Genomic DNA, 17,392 nt, shown 5'->3' on the forward strand with positions numbered 1-17,392 from the left:
AGTGCCTTCGTACCACAAAATAAATAAAATAATATCATAATAAATTAACCGTTTAACCAACCAGTTACAAATATCTTAACGGTTTCCGATTAAACTATGATTTTTTTTTGTGTCCCCCGACTTCAAGTAATTTTGCAATTGTGGCCCCCTGCCTAATCTAGTTGAATAACCCTGCAGTAGGGCCCCTGGTTTATTCATATAGCCTTTTAGTAAAATAAATACCTGGGGATCCAGTTCTGATGTGTACAGCGTTCTTGATGTCTTAGGGTACTGTACTACTGTTAAAACATTTTCACCTCATGAAAAGCTTTCTTTTTGTTTTTATTTAACTATGCCGATACCCGTTGGGAACAATGCCCGACAATGCCCACTGTGAACACCCTCAATTACCCGCTGTACCGGTGCAGTACGTGTTATATCATAGTACTTGGAGGCCAGTCTATGGCGTCAGTGCTATGATGACATATTGATGACATCAGAGAACTCCATACAGTATAATGGGCAGTAAAGGGACACAGAGACAAAATAAAAGTTTGCACTCTGTAGCTCTCTTTTGCATATTTATTTTTCGTACCACCTGTGTAGGCTGAGCGATGTTTCGAGCACACTGCTTTTCTTCAGACTTTATTTTGTCTCTATCATGTTTTGTAGTTTGAAGTTTAGCACCTGCCTTTAAATGGAAAATGGGTGTGCGCCTCTTTTGATCCTCATCAATAAAGACAGACGGTCAGCCAGATACAGATATCTTCTGCGTCTGTTTAGGCTGCTTTAACCTTACTCTGTTTCTTGATGTAATATGGGTAACGTTCTAGGCACAGACAGACATATCTAATGACTTGATCATTTAGGACACATCAGAAGCAGAAATGTGACTCTCAAAACTTTATGAAAGTCTCCAAAAATGTGGGTCCCAAACTCTATACTTTTATGAAACAGAGGTATCGAGTACACTGAGAGAAACCCAGGCTACAAGCTATTCAAGACATGTGCCTCCAGACTGTTGTTATCCATTTTAAGGTCAGACTTGTCGCCCTGACCTGACCGTGATATCTTATTTCCTCTGTGTCGGGGTTAAGGACAAGGCACGCTCATCTCCGAGGCATCTGCGGTGCAAGGACACCCCGCCAGCTGGCCCCCGAGTCCCCAATGATACACTCGTCACATGCTTCTGTCTCCTACAAATGAGCTGTGATTGAGGTGATTGGGATTTCCAGAGGCTGTCACAATCGTTTTGATTAGAAACTAGACAGGAGATAATGGGAGAGACAGGCCTGTTATGAGAGTTCTGTCAGGGATCAGATAATGCACCAAGTGAAGAGGTTAAAGACACCGCTTCCTTGTTAATAATTAATTGCTGTCCGTGTGGTAGATCCACTTCACTGCTCCCAGTCATCACTTGATAATTGCTTTACATTTAATTTGGCTTTAGAGAGTGTTTTTCAAGCTGGGTAAATTGTGTTTAAAGTTAATATATCAGACTTATCGCCGTTAGAGCCTTGCAGCTTTGTCAGAAACTAGTGGTGGCAAGATAACAAGGTGAGCTAGGGACCTGAAGAGAGACTATACTTTATGATTTATTGATTCAATGGAAGTACAAATCTATTATATTCAAAGCATTGTGTTGATAAAATGTTCTGCCGATGTCCTTGTCCTGTGTTTGAGACTTAACAGGGCTACATTATACTGGAGTACATTTATGTATTATCCCAGTAGGCAGCACTATGTTTTACAAATGTTGTATAGGCTGTTAACGGGCTAAAAAGACATGGAGATATTCTGTGGGTTAGGTTAATAATGAACAGCAAACAGATCAAATAGGCCTTTTGCTTTTAACTATGCATGCACACACAGCGTCGTTGAGTCTGAGATAGGTGCACTTAAAAGATCACTTCACCCAAATTGGTCCTCACTAATCAATGCTCATTAAAGGATGGCACCATTTCTGTCTCAGAGCAGGGCTCTGGACAGTTCAGAAACCTGTCTATCAGTGACATAATTGGTTGGCAATTCTGTCCATTTCTAATCTTTCAGCACCACGGCCCTGAACATGTAGTGTTTTTGTTAGTAGGAATACAGAAGCACCTGGGCTGTGAGGAAGTGGACTTATAAAGGGGAGGAGCCAAACAAGAGTTCCTGTTTCTACACAAAAAGGAGGCGGTGCCCCCAGAGGCAAAACAAAGGAAGACACTTTTTCCCCCCATCCTGATTGGCTAAGATTGGCATCTAAAGTTTGCAGGAGTGGTTAGTTTTTAACCAAATCAAATCATGAATACAGCGTCCGATTGTCGTGAAACTTCATATTGGCCTGTTATAGTGCCACCAGGAGGCCGATTTTTCCAAAACACATTTTTTGCTACTACTCCTACAGATTTTGTTCAAACATCACGCAAATTGGTACACAGTATCTCTATTCTCTATAGTTGGCATAGTGGTCCAGGCACCTAGGCTCAGTGTAGCCTGACAGCGTGTCGCGGGTTCGAGTCCCGATCCCGAGGGCCTTTGCTGCATGTCACTCCCCATCTCTCTCTCCCCATTTCCTGTCAGCCTACTGTCCTGTCAATAAAGGCATAAAAGCCCCCAAAAAACACAAAAAAAACCCCACATTATGTCTATAGTCATGTCATCAAGACTGACCTGACCTCTGCAATTTTTCAAATTTCATCCTGATTGGCTAAGATTGACTTCTACTAACTGGCCTGGCTGAGACCTGTGCTCCGAAGAGTTTATTAATGGCTTCTATTTCAACATGCTAACTTTCCAGGTAGAGAAAGGCAATAGTTTCTATCAGCTTCATGGAATCCCCATCGATGATTTCAATAGGCAGGTTTCTGAACTGTCCATAGCCTGCCAATAACATGCAGAGAGAGTAGACTGAAATTGTGCCATCTTATAATGAGCATTATTAGAATACTGAAATGGTGCATAACATGTTTCAGTTCTTATAATACTGAAATATGCATAAGCTGTTTCAGTTATCACATACAGTATTAGGCACAACATTGTACTGTGTCAGTCAGTAGTATTCCATGCTGTTGGGTTCTTGAGACACCTGTTATACTGGTGCCAGACAAGGCCTCCTGCCGAGGTGGCCTGTGACTGACTGACTGGTCTCAGGTCATCTGAGTTAACTTCCCCTTAGTTATTTAGTTGAAGTGAACACTGGCACTTTAATTGTCTCCGCCAGGCCGAAAGGCATGGCCGAGACTATGTTTTGCACCATGTCCGTCCGTCCGCGCGCACGTGTGTGTGATTCCGTCTGTGGACAGCTAATTTCCGGCACCGTTGGCTTGATGGCAGCTAAACTGTGCACACACAGTCCCTGGATGCCAGAGCAGAAACTTTGCCAATTTTTTTCACATGGGCCTGTTATAGTGCCACCAGGAGGCCGATCTTTGCTAAACTCGTTTTTTGACAGTACTGCTACAGATTTTGTCCAAACATCATGCAAATCTGTACACAGTATCTCTATAGTCATTAAACGAAACTGGTCTTTCAGATTTTTCATATTCCATCCTAATTGGCTAAGATTGGCTTCCAAAGTTTGCAGGAGTGCACCGTTTTGACCAAAATGCCTCAAATCATGAAAACGGCGAGCAATTTCCGTGAAATTTTGCACGCACATTCCCACTAAGCCGAGAAATAAATGACATGAGGCTGATTTACAAATCAGCCTCATCAAAAAAAGACGATTCGCGCTTTACCCAACTGCACCGTTCTGTGTAAAACTGTGTACGGCTAAGGAAAAACTTTGCCCTGCATTTTTCACATCTGCGTTTTATAGCGCCACCAGGAGGCCGACTCATGTAAAACGTTTTTTTTTAATATTACTTAGATTTTATCCAAATGTCACGCAAATCGGTACACATGATCTCTATCGTCATATAATCAAGACGGATCTGTCCGATTTTTCATATTCCATCCTGAATTCCGAACATTGCTGGCCCACAATAACCTTACCTACCTGACCTGGTGGAGACCTTTGCTCCGAGGAGCACTTTTCTAGTTACATACTGTATCTGTGTGATACAAAAACTATACTCACACAGACCATCAAAGTAATATCTCATGCAATTCAAAGCATTGTTTGTATGGCACATTTCTACAACAAGGCAATTCAAAGTGTTTTACACAAAACATTAAGACAGTGCAAACGACAGAAACACGCTATAAAAGGCCTTTCGAATAACATGTTTATTAAAGAGGTAAGAGAATAGAAAATAAAAATAAGCTCAAACAAAACAGATAAAAAATAAGAGAATACAATTTCAGTGCAACACAAGAAATGAATCAAAAACGTCAGTAAAAGGCAGCAGCAAACATAAAAGTCTTCAGCTTTGATTTATAAGAATTGAGAGTTGTAGCAGACCTGCAGTTTTCTGGGAGTTTGCTCCAGATAAGGGGTGCATAAAAACAGAACCCTGCTTCTCCACATTTAGTTTTGACTCTGGTACAGAGAATTACTATAACTACTTGTATGAGTAGTGTACAACAGATATTTCTGGTAAACGATCCTGTGATTGCAGAACAATGTAATTGGTGGTTTATTTAAATTTGTAGTCAGACTGTAGGCTCAGGGCACTAACTTAATAACAGGCAGTTCTTTCCCCCTTTGTGTGTGATTCTCCTAGCTGAATAGTCCACATCATCTCTGGTGACACAGCCAGATGTTTGTGGAAGAGGCATGAAAATGGCCTCAAAGCTGTCCCGTGGGAAGAGTCCAGAGAGGAAGGTGCCTCACACCCGCATGGAGAAGGAGGCTGACCTCCAGGTATGAAGAACTCTTGTGCATTAGTTTCCTTAACGATCTCCTCTACTGCCCCAGGGGCACTTCTGGGGCAACCATACAGACTCACTGGTGGTGACCTCTAATAGTGTACTCCATCTGCACTTGTGGATCACACTCTACTTTACTCCTGAATACGCCCACTTCTCAAGGGAGTTTGACTGCTCTCTTTGCCAAATCCAAAGCAGGCAGTGCTCAGCCTTGCATGTGCAGAGATAATGATCAAGTTAATTAGACCTGAGATTGAATGAACTGTGGCAGCAACTTAATCATTTGTAACTTGATTAGAAATACTATATTCTGCAGCTCCAGAGACCGGAAAACTTCCATTTCTTTCCAAAGTGCTGGAAAATTAAGATCTACTTCAGGATTTAGGTCTTGAGTTAATGTGGCATTACACCAAAACTCATAAACGGAAATAGTCTTATAAACTGAGAGTAAATCATGTTCTTTCGCAGACTGTTTTACTTTGCAGATCTATTAATGGTTTCCTCCATTACCCCTCTAGCAAATATACACATTTGGAAGGAAATTGGGTCAAGGTAGGTTTGGGGTCGTCTGTGAAGCCACTCATATTGAGACACAGCAGAAATGGGCTGTTAAGAAGGTGAACAAAGAGAAGGTTAGTACGTGTCAGATTCCTCTGGGAATTCTGTGTTGTTCGATGTGGTGAAAGAATACCTTTAGAGCCAGCTTAAACATTTGAAAACACCTTTTCCATGCTTAAGCTAAGACTCCTTTACCAGTGAACTGACTTCCTACCACTGCAGGCAGGGAGCTCGGGGGTGAGATTGCTGGAACGGGAAGTAAGCATTCTCAAACATGTGAATCACGCTCACATAATACATCTCGAGGAGGTCTTTGAAACACCCAAGGTAAGTCTGCTATTTTCAATATGAAAATCCAAAGCAAAGCTAATGAAGGGAACAGTGTTGTGCATGTGAGAAATATCTTAATCCCACAGGATTGTGGTGCTGTGGTTATGCATAAACGACATGGATGAGCACACATAGAGTACTGCTCTGTTAGTGACTTGCATTATTTGATACTGTTCTTTGTTTTAGCGGATGTATCTAGTCACTGAACTCTGTGATGGAGGTGAACTGAAGGAGCTATTGAAGAAGAAGAAATGCTTCACAGAGGAGGAGACAAGGCATGTCATCCGTAGCTTAGCTCAGGCCATTGTCTACCTGCACAAGAAAGGTAGTGATTTCCTGTAGTTTGACAGTCTGACAGTACAAAAGGTGCCTTCACAAATTTACCCTAACCATTAACAATACGACAACTAAAATGTGGATCTGGGGATACAGAATGTTACCTACTCTCTAACAAAGGCATTCAGAAGTCGTTGCTGTCTGATTTCAATAAAAGAAAGTCTTGGCTTTCAAAATGTAAATATCTTACTCAATTTGGATAAGCAATATACAGTAGCTATTGAGGATTGTAAATATAGGATGACATACTAGCAGAGGATGATTTAGGGTAACAAGTTAGATTTGTCACTTAAAAGCCTCTTGGAGAGCACCTCTGTGCATGTGAAGTTGTGGAGGTGGATTGGATGGGGATTGTTTTCCTCGTTCCCCAGAGAATGACGTGGTTTGTACAAGTGCGGCAATTCCACTGTCTACTTGACCAGAACCCGTAGAATGAGGTATAATTACTGCTGTTGATGACATAGACCAGGGGTCTTCAACAGGGGGACCGGGACCCCTAGGGGGTCCTCAGAGTTACTACAGGGGGTCCGCCAAATCTTTGTGTGATATGATTTTTATTTTTTACCTTAACCACTTGAACCCTAGCATCCCTTTTCCTGAGGAGAACTTTAGCCAAAAATAGCAGATCTACAAGCTCACAACGCCTCGCAACGCGAGGCGTTGTGAACTTGTAGAGGTGAAGGTGTAGAGGGAAAAAAGAGCAGACCAAGTAAACAAAAAAAGTTTAATCTGAAACAACATTTTATACAATATATAGAGGTGGTCCCTGCTTCATCTATCTCTCAGCTAGGGCCTGAAAACGTTGAAGACCCCTGACATAGACCATTGTATGACTAATTTTGGATGACATAGTATAAGCCTATATTTGAAGATATACTGTACTACTAGTATGGAGTATGTTTGAATACATAGTGTAGTATATGTTATCTCTTTGTATTAGTACCTAATTATATAGATTCAGATGTATGTTGCATGTTATTTAGAAAGATGTTGGGTTAGATTTTTTAAATGGGGTTCAAGTGGTTAATGGTGCTGTAAATGTTGGTCAGGATGTGGGGGGCATGCCTTATGCCTTCATCAGGCCGATGTATTGTCTGTCGTCTACACACGTCATGATTATGTTGTGAGTATAGTACTGTAGTACAGTATAGTATGGCCTTATTTCTGAAGACAGTATGATATCAATATGTAATATACTTTCATGACATAAGTAGTGTAGTATAGTAAAACATATTTTTGAACTACTAGAGAACCCCTGTTTAAGAGCGTTTAAAGCTTTCCTTGGGAAATTGGCTCTCACAAAAAGTTTTGGGGCTTGGACTCAGTTGGACTCTATCAATCCCAAACTTAGAGCTGGCCACAGCTTATTGTGAATTAAATACTTGTGTTCATTTGTTTTCCCATTTGTTTATGTGTTTTGTGAAATGAAATGAGATGTATGTGCGTGTTGCACTTGCAGACCACCATAATTCAACACCAGAGCAAGCATATTAAATTGTGATTCAGTTAATTGGTGACAACATTATGTACCTTTACTGACATTTTATGATGATGATCAGTAAGTTGATTCCACATGGGCCTCAGGCCTCCAGCCATATAATTGTTAAATAGCTCTGTATTCCCATAGCAATCATTGCTAGTGTTTGTTCTGTAACAGGGGTCTCCCCACCTCTCCAGGTCTTTAGTTTAGTGAACCAAAAGTTTTTAACAAAAACATTTAAAGATTTTTACCTAAAATAAAATATCAATTACAGCATCTTTAATAATGAGATAATAATGGACAAATGTCAGGGAGAAAGGTGGACAAATATTTGTTCAGTCTGAGGGGTTTATTTGTAAATGCAGTTTTTCTCCTTCTCACAGTGAAATGTGTAGTTAGAGGTAATTTAGGACATTGCTTGGCAACGAGGCACCATTACATGTGGCTAATGATTCATTTACAACGAGCTGGGGTGGAATACTGATTAATAGGCGTGTTTTCACTTGGAGAGTCCCTCTGCGCTGCTATACTTTACTTGCATAGTGACTAATGATGCCAATGGGAATATATTAACTTTAACTTTCCAAATTAGGTAGCAAGCCACTTGATGCTATAGTGTTAACAGTCTGTACGTAGTCCTATAAGCCGGAAGTGAGTTAGCTTTTTTTACCCATTCATGCAGAAAATAAGGGCTGTGGTTAATGTACCGTAAGCTAAAGAAAATTTCACATTTGTTCTATGACATAAATTACACCTGTTAATATCCCAACCAGGTATATTGAAGCTATTATGTGCTTCTTTTATTAACTTGTATTAATTGCATGTTGAACAAAACGTGTGAATATCATATGCCGACTAGGTTTACTTATCATAAACTTTTTTTTTGTTGTTGATTGATTGATTGAATACTTTATTAGCAGTTGGAAAAACACTATGGCAGTACAGGGAATGAATTGTTTGCATTTCTGGGGCAAGCTAGTTGGGGATCAATTTAGCCATTTAGATTATGAGAATCGTATGTGTTTGTTTGCTACAGTGCTTATTTTCTTAGTTTCTCCAAAACACAATACAAAAATTCCATTTGAACTCTACCATGGCAACCCATGGCAGGGGTAACTTAGTCTAAAAAGACGAAGCAGTTCAACAGTCATGAACATTCATCGTTAGCTTGATAACTGATTTGTCATTGCAATCCATTTCATGTCGAATGATTTAATAAAACAATTATATTTCTGGTTGACATGGGAGAAGCTAGATTAAACCTAAATAAATGTCAAAAGTAAACAATACAGGTGGGGCTTTAAAAGGGGTTTAGACAGTTATTTCTAAGACATTTGGAGAGAGATTTAAACCATTTTAATACTGAGTCCAGTTACAGCTGAGAGTGAGACAAACTGGACTTACTCTACTTCCTATGCCATAACGTAACATAACGTAACCCAGCGCAACATCTTAACGTACGGAATATAGCAAAACACAACATAACATGATAGTCTTGAGTTGCCACTTATTTAGCCCATGACATGCAGGTACTTTTGGAAGAATATACTTCAGTTCATGTATACTCAACTACCTACACATTTGCACCTACTACTAGTTTAAAACGTTTTTTTTCAATATTCTGTACGTTTCTTAGTTATACTGAAATCTGTTTCAGTCAATCGTGCGACCAGCCCCCAGCGGCTATTGTGAGCGTACCATACACAGAACTGCCTCAGATTAATTACATGGCCTTGCCTTTCCTTTTGGTCAGTTATGTTAACTTTATTCAGGGAAGGCCCTAGTGTGAGTATTGTACATAGACCACTGAGTATGAAGTCATACTGTACTTCATAGGAGAGATATTATTTTGAGAGTATTTCCATTGTGGCCTCAAAATGTGTGTGCTGTCAGACATTTGGCTGGCAAGCGGCACATATGGAGACCCCTGAATGGAATGTTTCCATTAATTAATTTGATGGGATGTTTGTGTTCCAGCTGTTGCATTGATACCAGCGCTATGTCTTTGTCATCATGCCTCTGCCCCCGCACACTGTGGCTTATGGTCCTGACTTCACAGAGGACACGTACAATTCACTTTCATTTCCAGACGATCTTGATCTTTGAAGTTGTCACCGTCCATGACCTCTGTCCACTAATCGATTTAGTTCAATTATATAAAAGAATACATTCAGGGGAACATTTTAAATGTATTTATTTTTTTCATTTTGGAAAGCGTGACTCTCCTCCACCCATTAGACAAAATCACTTTAATATAATTAACCTTTTAGACTTCTCTGATAAACTAACTGTATTTCCGATATTTTTTCGTCCATCCAGCACCAGCAAGATCTTTTGAGCCATTCATATTTCCTCTTTTAAAGAACTTATATACAGACTTATCTTGTCATAGGACTTATTTCAGTTCAAAATTTTTCAGGATGTTTATCCAGTAATTAGGTGGTTGAGGGGACAACCATTACTCGACTCAGTGTAACAAATAGCAATTTGCAATGCATGTGCACTCCACCGAGCCATTCACTGAAACGTATTGAAATGTAATGTAAAATGGAGGTGTGATATAAGTGGCACACAGTAAAATCACACAGTGTAAACGTATACATTTATAACTCATTGGTAAGAGTAACTCATTTGTGAAGAATGAAATGGATTTGGTTACATTTGTAGTTGTACACTCGCTGAAAATCGGTGTTTCTACCCATTATGTGTGTGATTGTAAAAGTATCCCCTCATCTTTCAGATATAGTGCACCGTGACTTGAAATTGGAGAACATTCTAGTGAAAAGCTACCTCCGTGCGGACGTTGACAATATGATCAACATCAAGGTGGGACGATGACACAAACTTGGAAACTTCTGTTACTCATCCTTAAGGCCGATTCATACTTTGGCTATACGTTGGCTATTCTCGACACTCGACGAAGTATCAATCAGGCTTTACTAAATACAAGTAATAGTTTTTTCTCTCTCTCCCAAAATCTCTCCAAATTCTACCTCATTATGACAGACCCCCCTCTGGGCCTTCCTTTATGCAGTATTCTTTACAAAGAGAATCAACAGCATATTTTTAAAAGATGACTGAGTGATCTCAGCATGCTGTTTGCATTGATAAAGAGCCAGTAGAAGCAGATACCTGGTGTGCAAGACTGGGCCACAGCAGATCTCTCTCTCTCTCTCTCTCTCTCTCTCTCTCTCTCTCTCTCTCTCTCTCTCTCTCTCTCTCTCTCTCTCTCTCTCTCTCTCTCTCTCTCTCTCTCTCTCTCTCTCTCTCTCTCTCTCTCTCTCTCTCTCTCTCTCTCTCTCTCTCTCTACAATACACATTGCAAACTAGAACCGCACAGCCTTATTATCTCATGTTAAATGTTTGACATGTAGAAGACCAGTGTTTGTTCCTAAGTTCTACAGACAAGCATTGATTAATTTTAACTAAATGCACCTTAAAACTTTCAATTTGATATCTTTGTAGAATAATGCATGTGCTCTTCTTGCTGTGTATTATCTCTGTATCTCCGTAGGTGACAGATTTTGGTTTGTCAGTGATGAAAGGTGGGGTCGGGATTGAGAGCATGCTAAAGGCCACCTGTGGGACTCCTATCTACATGGGTATGACACCTGTACACTGTACACCTCACACAACATGCCCACATTTTGCAAGGGCTGCAGTATTTTAAGTAGTCTCAGTATCCCCATACACTCTTATGTGTATACTCGTGTGTGTACACACACACACACACACACACACACACACACACACACACACACACAGTATACAGTATATACAGTGTATATATATATATATATATACACACACACACACACACACACACACACACACACACACACACACACACACACACACACACACACACACACACACACACACACACACACACACACACACACACACACACACACACACACACACATACATATAAATCCTGTGTATATATACTGTAATATACACAGTACATACACATCCTGTATAGTATATACAGTACTGGATACTATACAGGATTGCAGTCTGGTACGGCTATATTAATTCAGAATTAATAGCTATATGCATCACACCTGGGGTTCTATAAAGACGCTGGCCCAGAACAGACAGGAATGGAAATCCTTTGTTGCTGCCCTACATGCCAGCCGGCTTAAAGGACAGTAATAGCTATACTCTATTTGACTTACATTTGTTGCTATGTACTATTTGCATAGCTTTTTCCTTCTTTCTATTTATTCTGATTATTTTGAATCTTCTTATTGTCTCTGCCAGGCCGTAAGGCATGGCGAGAGAGTATGTTTTACCCCCTGTCCGTCCGTCCGTGTGTGTGTCCGTGTGTCCGTGTGTCCGTCCGTCCGTCTGTCACCAGCTAATCTCTGGCACCGTTGGCCCGGTCGCTGTGAAACTGTGCACACACACTCCCTGGATGCCAATTCAGAACATTTGCCCCAAATTTTTCACATGGGCCTGTTATAGCGCCACCAGGAGGCCGATTTGTGCAAAACCAATTTCTTGATATTACTCCTACAGATTTTATCCAAAGGTCATGCAAATCGGTATACAGTATCTCTATAGTCATGTGATCAACACGGATGTGTCCGATTTCCCATATTCCATCCTCATTGGCTAAGGCTGGCTTCCAAAGTTTGCAGGATTGCTCCGTTTTGAACTAAATGCCTCAAATTATGCACTCAGCTTGCGATTTCCGTGAAATTTTACACGCACATTCCCACTAGGCTGAGGAAGAAATGCCACCCCTTTCACATTGGCCTGTTATAGCGCCACCAGCAGGTCTAATTTAGCTAAACACATTTTTGGAACAAAATGCCTCAAATCATGAATGCAGTGTCCGATTGTCGTGAAAGGCCTAAGAAGAAACGGGCACCCTTTTCACAATGGCCTATTATAGCGCCACCAGGAGGCCACAATAACCTACCTGACCTGGCGGAGACCTGTGCTCCGAGGAGCACTTTTTCTAGTTGTATTTCTTTTTAATCCACACTGCTGAGGAAGCTTTAAGTGTAAAAATGTCACTGCTTGCAGTGTTGCTACAGCTCTATTGTGCATGCATGTGACAATAAAACACCTGGAACCTTCAAGAGTTATTACGTTATGACGTACTGCAGTGGTTCTCAAAGTGCGGTCCGGGGACCCGCAGGGGTCCTTGAGGGAGTTCCAGGCGGTCCCCCAGCAAAATTGGTTAATATAGCATAAAAATCAGTTGAACCACTTTAACCCTACTGTATATACATACAAGCTCACAACAAGCCTAATACATAAAATACATTTGGGGGTCCTTGACAATTTTGAGAACCAGACTCTACTAAGCTGAGAAAATAACAAATGTGTGTTTCAGCTCCAGAAGTGATCAGTGCATACGAGTACAGTCAACAGTGTGACATGTGGAGTATAGGAGTCATCATGTATATGCTGTGAGTACTGTATTCCCAGCTCTCTTCTGTTATGTGTTGCTCTCTCTCTCTTTCCTTCATACATGTACTATACAGTACATAAACATATACTGTATATGTCTTCGATGTCCAAAACCGTTACTTTTCAGAAAATGGGAAAAATAACCTGTGTTCCAACGGATTCAATGCAGTTACTATTTAGTCACAAGCTCTTGTTAATACTTCCCATTGATTAAGACTATAAAACCCACAGACTTGTTATACACACACACACACCACACACACCACTTTCTCTCAAAAATAGAAGATCTACAATCGCACAACGCGTCCCATCGCAACATGTTGTGAGCTTGTAGATCGACTACTTTTGCTATTTTTGTGTGACACTGTAATATGACGAAGTAGGGCATTAATTTAAGAAAAAACATACAAAGTTGAAATAAGGTGTATGAGGTTTACATGTATTGTACATACATGTACATGTAACGCCCGGGATTCGAACCTGGGTCCCCCGCGTGGAAAGCCAACATCTTATCCACTAGCCTAAAGGGAAATTCCCCCTTGGCTGGGGGATATACTGTATTAGGCTTTTGTTCATCAGGCAGAGGCTCTGAGCTACAACTGCTACATACAGTACATACAGTACATAATCAATACATCCATTTTTACAGTCTCAGCGTTAAATGAACTCTGCCATTGCATTTGTACATAAACAAATACATGTAACAAGAAAGAATGCGATGCCCCCACAGGTTGTGTGGGGAGCCTCCATTCATGTCCAGTTCAGAGGAAAAACTCTTTGAGATGATTAAGAATGGAGAGATCCACTTCACTGGGCCCATCTGGGACACAATCAGTAATGCAGGTGATATTATTTTACACCACTATTTTACTTTAAAGTTTGCTTTCAAAGGCCTTATTTCCTGTCTCTTATTTGTTTAAAGCTGGTTTATGATCATATAAATATCTATATACATTGACTAGTGAAATACAGGATGGGTCTTGAGTGGAAGCATTGAAATGAAGCTTGTTTTTCTGACTCATCTTGTAGTGAAGCTTGTGTTTTGACTCATCTTGTAGTGAAGCTTGTGTTTTGACTCATCTTGTAGTGAAGCTTATGTTTTACTTTTTACTCATCTTGTAGTGAAGCTTGTGTTTTTACTCATCTTGTAGTGAAGCTTGTGTTTTACTTTTTACTCATCTTGTAGTGAAGCTTGTGTTTTTACTCATCTGACTCATCTTGTAGTGAAGCTTGTGTTTTTACTCATCTGACTCATCTTGTAGTGAAGCTTGTGTTTTACTCATCTGACTCATCTTGTAGTGAAGCTTGTGTTTTACTCATCTGACTCATCTTGTAGTGAAGCTTGTGTTTTACTCATCTGACTCATCTTGTAGTGAAGCTTGTGTTTTACTCATCTGACTCATCTTGTAGTGAAGCTTGTGTTTTTACTCATCTGACTCATCTTGTGGTGAAGCTTGTGTTTTTACTCATCTGACTCATCTTGTGGTGAAGCTTGTGTTTTTACTCATCTTGAAGTGAAGCTTGTGTTTTTACTCATCTGACTCATCTTGTGGTGAAGCTTGTGTTTTGACTCATCTTGAAGTGAAGCTTGTGTTTTGACTCATCTTGCAGTCATCTTGCATCTTGCATTTCCCCCAACAGCAAAAAAGGTATTGAGTTGCCTTCTGAAAGTAGACCCCGCCCACCGCATCACAGCCAATGAGCTACTGGATAACCCTTGGATGACAGTAAGAAGCTGATTTTGTCCTGCCGTGTAACGGAGTGAAATTCTATTAATTCATCCATTTGTAACTCCAATAATTTAAAAATGTAACCAAATGGACCCATTTGGTTATTTGTACTTTGTTTGGTAGTGTACTTTGTTCGGATACAGGTCGAGAGGGCACATAAAAATTGTGGGCATCTCAATGTTTTACAAAATGTAAAATAAAGAATAAATGTATGCTATTTTTGGAAAATGGTCGGGAATAAGGTTTATGATTTGAACATGCACGGTATATCATTATCAGACCAAACTTTACCCTTCAACTTCTTGTTTATGCCCAAAATCACTGGCTATATCCACAGTTTTTTTAGCAATTCGTTGCAATTGTGTACTAGAAATATTAGGCCTTAAATGTCATAAACAAATATATATTATATGTAGTTGACCCCCCAATAAATGTAAATAAAATAAATAAATATTTAAAAAATGGTGCCCAAATGCCCCTAATTCTTCTGGTACGCTTTGTTCCAACAGGGAGACCCTAACACACCTGCCACGCCCACCAACGTGCTGGAGATGATGCGTCAATTCCGGGAGGACCCGGACGGGGCCGAGGGCCAAGAGATGGACTGTGAAGGGGTTGCAGACCACCTGATGGAGCTCTGTCCCACTTCCTCCTCAGACCAAGGTTATTATAGTTTAGCATTTTTCATTCGTTTTAATTTTTCTCTTTGTTTTCCATTTCTGCTAGTTTTAATTTGTTTTTAAAGTGGGCTTTGCTAGTTTAGTTATTTTTCTTTTTTTTAAGGATTAGTTGTTGTTTTTTTAAGCTCAGAAAAATAGCAAAAGTTGCAGATCTACAAGCTCAAAACGAGCTTCTAGATCTGCTATCTTCACTATATTTGAAGATTTTTGACAAAGACTCAAATGTTTCAGTTAGTTTTATAAACACACAGAACCGTTTCAGTTAGTTAAAAAAAATCTGTTTATTTTTTATTTCAGTTAACAAAAATGTTTCTCCAATTCTAGTTTTCTTTATTTCGTTATAGTTTTAGTTAACTATAATAACCCTGCCCCGGACGGCCTGGCACCACAGCCTAGAGTGGCCTCCGCCCACAGCGACTGTCGCAACGCTGCCAATGCCGGCCATGGACACACGGACAGCACCGGAAAGCCCATTTCTCCTACAAAACGGGTACGGCTGCATAATCCGGCTATATCACATCACAGTGCTGTTTGTCACTTGGTGGTTGGCTGAGGCTGCAAGCTCAGACCTAAACAGTGGAGCTTGTATAGATATAGATTGTATAGATATATAGATATATTAATTATATTTGAGATAGGGCTTAAGTGGCCCTATCTCAAATATAATGACTTTGGGTCCCTAGAGTCTCTTCCCAGAAATGTAGTAGACTCAAAAGTACGATAATTACAGTATATTTGTAATGTAGCGGAGTGAAAGTCATGTGCTTGTAAAGAAAAAAGAACAAAACATTTTTTACTTAAGTATAGTACTTAAGTAATTGTACTTTGTTACTGTCCACCACTGGCCCTAAAGTCTCCCTACTAATCTCACTATTTCAGTTACAGTCTGGTGGTATATGATCTGACCGACCGACTTGCACCTCAATTAGTTCAATGGTAATGATCTTAACTTTGACTAAAACTAAGACTCACTGCGTCTTAGATAACTCAGCACTTGAAGTAAAGGTATCACCCCCCCAAGGTTCAACTCTTATTCATTATTTAGCGTCATTTGAAGCCAGGTGTGCTTCTCTCATGTTCTCCTTCTCCTTGTCTCTGTAATCTCGGAGTAGAGACAGAAGAAGTCGCCGACTGCCAGTTGTATGAAAATGAACAGTCTGACTGTGAAAAACAGTCAGTCCCACAGCAACCCCAACTCACAGGTCAGTCATTTAAGAATATGTTGACCACTTTAGACTACTACAAAATGTGTTTGTCTCGCATGGTTTTATTGGGTATACGCACTACAATATATCATACTTGTCAAGACTTTGGATATACCCGGATATAGTCTATAACATATGTTAAAGAGTGATTACCTGCCTAATTCTTTAGGCAGCTTTTGTAATGCCATGTTTGGCGGCCATTGGCATGTAGTCACCGCTAGATGGCGCCAGATTAACCCACTATAGAAGATGGTGACAATAGTAGACTGTTGTTTTGAGGTGAGGTTTTGTGTGCGATGAATGAGAATATGGTATCCCTGCAGTCCCATACAGGTGTGAAATCCTCTGGGCAGCCATGTACAAAGCATCTCAGCGCTCAGGACAAGAGTAAAATCAGCCCTTGCACCTCCACAGTTGAGTTTACCATCAAACCAGCCTGTAACCAAGGGAAGGCGGGAGCCCAGAGACCTTCCACCAGCAGTGGTTTAAGGTCCAGTAGCACCTGTCTGCAACAGCAATAAGATGAACTACTGCAACACCCCAGCAACTACGACACCGCGTGCCAAAGGAGAGAGAGAGAGAGAAACCCAGTGTTCCACAGGGTGTTGCAAGGCTGCTACAAAGTATTCAAATCGATTTATTTAACGCCAAATCACAACAAAGGTTGTCTCATGACACTTTACATGTAGACCAGGTCAAGCCCAGATACCCTTCCATTTACAGTCAAATCTTCACCGTTAATGTGACCCTGAGAGTGTAAAAGAATTACACATTTCTGGACCCATGGGTCCATTTGTACACTATTATAAACGTAGAGCATGCACATCCACTCTGGTGCATGACAAACTCAACTAATAATATATAATAATTGAG

The 17,392-nt window shown here is 40.4% G+C and overlaps 1 protein-coding gene across 1 annotated transcript; it reads left to right on the top strand.

The window, feature by feature from the left end:
* Positions 1–4,681: 4,681 nt before the first annotated feature.
* On the top strand, positions 4,682–17,040 carry stk33 (serine/threonine kinase 33; the record flags this gene model as incomplete). Its single annotated transcript, XM_080432565.1, has 13 exons — positions 4,682–4,768; positions 5,292–5,405; positions 5,554–5,658; positions 5,848–5,986; positions 10,218–10,303; positions 10,992–11,079; positions 12,828–12,903; positions 13,635–13,747; positions 14,546–14,631; positions 15,144–15,297; positions 15,659–15,804; positions 16,427–16,516; positions 16,843–17,040. 13 exons carry the CDS (start codon positions 4,682–4,684, stop codon positions 17,038–17,040), a joined length of 1,482 nt encoding a protein of 493 aa, XP_080288691.1.
* Positions 17,041–17,392: the final 352 nt, after the last annotated feature.

This window comes from Gymnoscopelus braueri (genome assembly GCF_963280865.1).
Source record: "Gymnoscopelus braueri genome assembly, chromosome: 1".
NCBI lineage: Eukaryota > Metazoa > Chordata > Actinopteri > Myctophiformes > Myctophidae > Gymnoscopelus > Gymnoscopelus braueri.